Consider the following 6,408-nt stretch of genomic DNA (forward strand, 5'->3'; position numbering starts at 1 on the left):
GGGGAAACACGGTATTAGAGGAGGGTGTATCACAGGGCCATGCTTAGAATTATCCAACAAATGTAAGCTCCCAATCAGATTTGCTTGATTATTTATACACACAAAAAAAACTTGTGTGCTTTTGCTTTTAAATTTAAGTATAGTCATTGTGGGATACTCTTGTACTAAAATGCTGTTGGACATACATATATAATCACTGTTCAAGACAATATGATAATGGGCCACAGATACCACCTATACTAAACCTCCAGTCACATAAAAAAAGGACTTAAAAACCTTAATGCACACTTTTAGAATTAGAGTGAAGAGGGTCCGTCTAGTGATATGGTAGCTCACTTTTAAAAAGAAAATTAGGTTATTTATTGATAAAGGGTCCCTAGGGATAATGTATGGAACTCTATTTATGGAGATCTAATAGGTAAGAAAAGGCTATATGTCAGTAATAGACTATTGTAAAACTCACACTCATAAGGAGTCAAATTAGTATTAAATATAATCAGTAAATAGTTATCTTTCTAAAATTTCAAAAAAATTCAATCAAAAAAGTGAATTAAATAGGTGACAAGTTGCTGTCAGGCTGTTTCATTGTGACATACATGTATATCAGCGTCCTTTGTGGGGCAGAAGATCAGGTCCCAAGGGAGGTGACATTGATTAGTTGGCACTGCCCCTTACCATCTCTATGGTCGCTCTTATCAAAGTAGTTAAAATTTTCTACTATTCAAGTATTTGCCATATGTGAAATATTTCATGAACTCCTAATAATAAACTCCCTAATGATATGCGATACATACAGATTTCCCTGAAATAAGTTAACAATGGATCAGGTAACAGGAATCAACAGAAGAAAAAAAAAAGAAAAAACATTTTAAAAAGGCCTAAAACTCAGAATTTTATCAGTCACAGATGGTATAGACGGTGAAGTGCTATAGATCTATAGATTTGTCGTTATGACTAGGGATGAGGGGGCAAAATTTTAAAGTTTGATCTCGCGACGAATCGGGCCAATCTCACTTAACATATACACGAAAACGGTCCGTGTAAATTCGGCTATCGAATTTTTGGGACCTGCAGGAGCAGTCACGGAAGCGGAACTGAACCGATTTCACAAAACCGCTGGAAGATTGAGGAAATTTTAACAGGAGGATTCACAGGATTCTCTGGGAATCTTCCTGTTTGCCATCCCAGGATCACTAGAGGTTAATTACCAGGGCACTAGAGGGTAATTAACCTCTAGTGATCCTGGGATGGCAAACAGATATCACACTGTTGTAAAAATCAGAGAGAGTTTTTGTTTTATTTAAAATTTGACCTTGATTGGCAATTTTACAACGGTCGTTCTCGCTTAACCATTTAGTAAGCTGCGAGATCAAGTTTTAAAAACCCGCTTGCTCATCCCTAATAACAACTAGTTACATTGGTCACAGTTCCCACATGCGATCATCCCTAATTTTTTCTTAGAAGATGTTACATTTACCATTTTGAAGTAACTTTTTCACAATTTGTCAACAATAAAGGAATTTCCTATACACAGTTATGAGGGTGATCCTCTATAGTAAAATAGATAGATAGATAGATAGATAGATAGATAGATAGATAGATAGATAGATTTACTTATAATGGGATCAGCAGTCTTTTACAGATTTTGTGTAGCTGGGTATATTGTCTGGTAAACCATTTAACTAATTTTACTTTGTTGCCATATTCCTATTTAGTATGTGACCCACTTTCTTGTACAGGTTGACAATCAAAAATCCGGCAACATATGGACCTGGGGTGCGCTGGATTTTTGAAAATTCCGGATTTTTATTATACTCACCTCTATACATAGGGCAGCCTTCCTCTTGAAGTACCGGAGACATCTGGCATAGTCCCAGGGAGCAGGCAGCAGGGACTTTCTAAACATGTATTTAGTTTAGCAAGCAAGACCTAACAGCTATTTCTGCAGAACAGCGCCATCAAAACATAAGTGGCCAAACAGTGTCATGCAGTCCCTGTATTGTAAATGCGAGATTCATGCGGGGAAACTGAAGGACCCAGACTATCGATGGCCGGATTTTCAATTGTCAACCTGTATTCTCTTTTTTAGGATTTCTTTTTTGCTATAACCTCTTTTCAGTAGCCTAGTTCTGTCTTTTGCTGCTTTATGATCACAGGTACAATTTCTCTTGATTCACAAGTATTGCGAATTTCACAGCAGAAAATTTATGATATATATATTCATAGAGTCTTAACTTTAAGCCAACATATAGCTTTTATAAAAAGGATTTCCCACACTTTTCATTTCTGTATATCAATGGGTTTTATGTTTAAAGTTTTCCTGGATTTTTAAAGAAACCAATGTCCTAAAAGTTCAATTTACTGTCATTTAATGTTTTATATTGTAACCTATAATTTATGCATTCTGTTTATATAGCATCAGCTGACTACTACTTACTGACCTCGTAAATCCATTTTTTAATCAAAAAACTGAAAAGTTGTGGTTATTTGTATTTATCTACTTTACAATTAAACAAGATTTGGCCCAGCACCAAGCAAGGTTGGCTATAAAAGAAATATCAAACATCATATCATATCATTATGACAATATAGAAATAAAAATGTCCTACTACAAGGATTTTTTGGAAGGCCAGAAAAGTCAGAGAAAAAACATTTTTTGGTATTAAAGTGTATATTTGGAATTTATCCAACAGAACGTGTCACACTTTCCAAGCACATAGAAGTGTGTTCAACTATTGGCGATCATGGGAAATACCATAAGTCAATAGTCCTCAACATTTTGCAGGTCGCGGACCACTAAATGGACTCTGGAGCACGCATTCCCAGGGAGTCGTGTGTCACTCAAAGGGGAAGAAACTTCCCCCCAGAGTGACGTTATGATGTCAGAACCCACCCACTCCCTCGTCACTGGTATGAACCTGCGACGGGAGAGTGGGCAGGTTGTGTACAGAGACATAACCCACCGCCCCCGAGCCTGCAATGTCTCTATGAAACATGGTCCACGTGGACCGGGGACTGGGGACCTTCGCCTAATGGGACACAAGCCCAACACTTCCCACTGTTCCAAGAGAACCATTTCCACAGTAAAGCATTGGAGTAGCAGCATCAAAAGCAATGTTTTTCATGTCTTTTAACTATTCCCTAAACACTTTAACCTTAGCTGTGTTTATTAAAGCTAACTACACCCAAAATTGATAATTTAAAATTCTAATAGCAATCAGGTTGGTAAGTGAATAAAAAGTATCGAAGTAAAATGTTGGACACAATGCCCCTGATTCATCAATAAAATCCGCGCTCGCTGGTCGCGAGTACTTTCACGCTTCCAGCGAGCCGGTTTCCCGCGGTCCGGAGTCGAGTGCGCTCGTACACTCGCCTCCTCACTGCCAGCCGGATTCCTGCCTTGATAATAATGAGCAATAGGGGTCGCGAATCTGCCAATTAAGGCGATTAGATTTCAGCTGCGCAATTAAGGAGGATCAGTTAAGCTGTCACTGGTGAGATCAAAGCAATTAATTAGCACATACCTGCTCTCTGTTCTGTGCGTATGTACAGTCCTTTACAGGTCAATTAGAATCTTTAATGCTTCATTAGATTTCAGCTGCGCGATTAAGGAGGATCTGTTAAGCAGTCACTGGTGAGATCATAGCAATTATGTTGCTATATAATTCATTTATTGTTACATTTGTTGCAGTGTTTTTATACTTTTTGGTTTGCTTTGCAACACTGCAAACTAATTGAGATCAAGCTGTATATATACTACTAAGCACTTCATAATATGTCATCTCACAATAGTATGCTCACCAAGCATTTGTGATCTAATTAAAATATCATTGTAGTTTGTCCTAATAAAAATGAAATATTTGAAAAAAGGATTATTGTCAAAGGTGGTTTAAAAAACATTTTTTTTTAGGGCTAAGGGTAATATGTGTGCCATTAGAAAGAATGATTTTTTAGGGGAACAGTGACTTTTAATGCAAGCTCGCCAGTGTAAAGCTGCCAGAGATGCGCTGCTCCGGCCGCAAGCTTATTCAGTTGCTGAATTGCGCGACGGCGTACGATTTCGGATTGCCAATACGAATGCGCGAGAGATCATCCGATTCTGCTTGATGAATTTGGGCCAATATGTTTATCGGGTCAAATGTGCTACAGCTATTGTATCCTTATCTGTAAAAACAGCTGATGGAGGATCAATCAGAATATAGACAAAACATAGTGATAAGAGTGTTTCACAGGAAGTTGTGGGTGGGCAATTGTGTGACCACAATGTGTTAGCTTGAAACCAAGGGAGAGGTCAGATCTTCTGAAAGTATATATAGCTATAGTGAAGCCCCCAGTTTATCTATTGGCTGTTTGGAACAACTGACAACAAGATGCTCAGCTGGCTCCTGGCATGTCTGTTAACTTCCCTACTGCTCCCTACAGGTAAGTTAATTCTATATAAGCGCAAATAATGCAAGTAAATGGAAAGTATTATTTATTATTTTCTGTAAATGGTTAATGATTCCAGTAGTTTTGCCTAATAAGATTTGCAATAGTTTATCAATCTCTAAATAAAATCCATCTAGTTTTTCTATTCTTGTACATACTATTGTGGAAATATTTTTTCATCAAAAGACAACAAAAATCAATATAACATTTACCATATAGCACAAGTAATTTTCGAATTTAATGTTACTAAAAAAAAATTACCTTTCTACTCTAATGTACAGAAATCCAGTGTCAAACCAGAGGCATTCTGCACAAAGCCCCCAGAAATGTCTTTGCATACATGTGTGATTGGCTTACCAATTTTCAGGTCAAATGTTAGGTATCTGGATTTCAGTTTTAGGGCACTCCTTAATGGTTCATTACTTAGGTATGCAGACAATGCAAATTTCATCATTGGATCAAAGAATGTCCACCAGGTGGGTATAGGGAAACCTGTCCCGCCCATTCCCTAATCAGTTTGGCAAATTCAAACTAAGAGCTAATTTCTCAAAAAAACATTAGGTAGGATCTGAAGCAAAATGTGGGTAAAATGTTTGCAATGCACATAGATCACCCAGAAGGAAATTGCTTTTTTAATATTAACAACAAATGGAGTTACGATTTAAGACAACAGTAACAATACTAATAGGCATGAGATCTGAGTTCACTGAATGAAAATAATAAAAAAAAAAAAATAATGTACCAGTTCCAACTTACATACAAATTCAATTTTAGGACAAATCTACCTGTACCAAAATTAGAAGAATACAGCAAACCATAGGACAGATAAGTCTTAGTCCCCAGCTTGTGCAAAAGAAGAATCTATCAGAAGGCAGTATGTAATGCTAAAATTTTTCTTAGCTTAAGCTATTGAGCTTTGCAAATAATGGACTTTTGTAGGTAAAAAAGCTAACTTGATAATATTATTCGTAATTATCATGATTATTAGTGATTTATATAGCTAGTATGGCAAACATAAAAAGCAGCCTACAGCTTTATGCATAAACTATACTTCATGTTTTCTAATATAAATATATATTATGTATATATTTGTTGTTCTGAACATATATATATATTTTTTTACATTTTTATTAGGAAATACATGAAGTGTCCTCAGCTCAGCCAAAGGGCAAACTTCATATTTCATCATCATAAAAATCTTTTTCAAAATTTATCCACACAAGAATTAAAACACCAAATATGACTTCTAAAATTACATATTAACTTATTCAAGGCCAAACATATATATTTTTTAATCTCAAATCTACCTCCCATGATACCACTTTCTTTTTCAAAAACTCCTCCATCCACTGTGGTACTCTATGCTCTTTATAGAAAGCTTAGGGATCCCTATTAAACTTTTCTCTATCTCCTCTAATTCTTCTTTACAAAAATCCATCACTCTCGCTCCATCTACCATAAACTGAAGAGGTACCGTTGTTGGATTACCTTGAACCCTCATTTAGTTGTTCTGAAAATATTAAATCAGTACAATATATGTAAAACAAACCTGTACATTCTATTGAAATGCAATTTTGCCTCGTTTTGACATGTAAACTCCTTTGAATCTACTCATGGTCTGTTCCAGAATGATCAGTAACGCTTTGATTTGTCCAAGTTGTTTTTGGCTGTTTTATCCATATTTTCCCAATACTGCACAGGTGAGGGCAGTGACATCATTGGAGGTCGGGAAGCCATTCCTCATTCTAGACCGTATATGGCTATACTGGAAACAGGTCATGAAATATGTGGTGGAACATTAATAAAAAATGACTGGGTGTTGACTGCAGCTCACTGCGTTTGGTAAGTAAATAAAATTTGCTATGTGTACAACACAGCCAGCTTTTGCAGTTTTTTAAAGATGGTCCTTGTATTTTTGGATTTAGATTTTTTTTCCCAGAAAATCCTTTAGCTTTCCATTACATATTAGCTTTTTATATA

The 6,408-nt window shown here is 36.2% G+C and overlaps 1 protein-coding gene across 1 annotated transcript in view; it reads left to right on the plus strand.

Moving 5' to 3' along the window:
* Positions 1–4,370: 4,370 nt before the first annotated feature.
* Positions 4,371–6,408, plus strand: part of LOC140332784 (granzyme A-like) — a 5,567-nt gene continuing 3,529 nt past the window's right edge. The window contains exons 1-2 of the mRNA XM_072413978.1: positions 4,371–4,422; positions 6,129–6,265. Coding sequence (XP_072270079.1) covers positions 4,371–4,422; positions 6,129–6,265 — 189 coding nt within the window. The remainder of the gene's footprint in view (positions 4,423–6,128; positions 6,266–6,408) is intronic.

The sequence above is a fragment of the Pyxicephalus adspersus genome, chromosome 6 (genome assembly GCF_032062135.1).
Source record: "Pyxicephalus adspersus chromosome 6, UCB_Pads_2.0, whole genome shotgun sequence".
Taxonomy (NCBI): domain Eukaryota; kingdom Metazoa; phylum Chordata; class Amphibia; order Anura; family Pyxicephalidae; genus Pyxicephalus; species Pyxicephalus adspersus.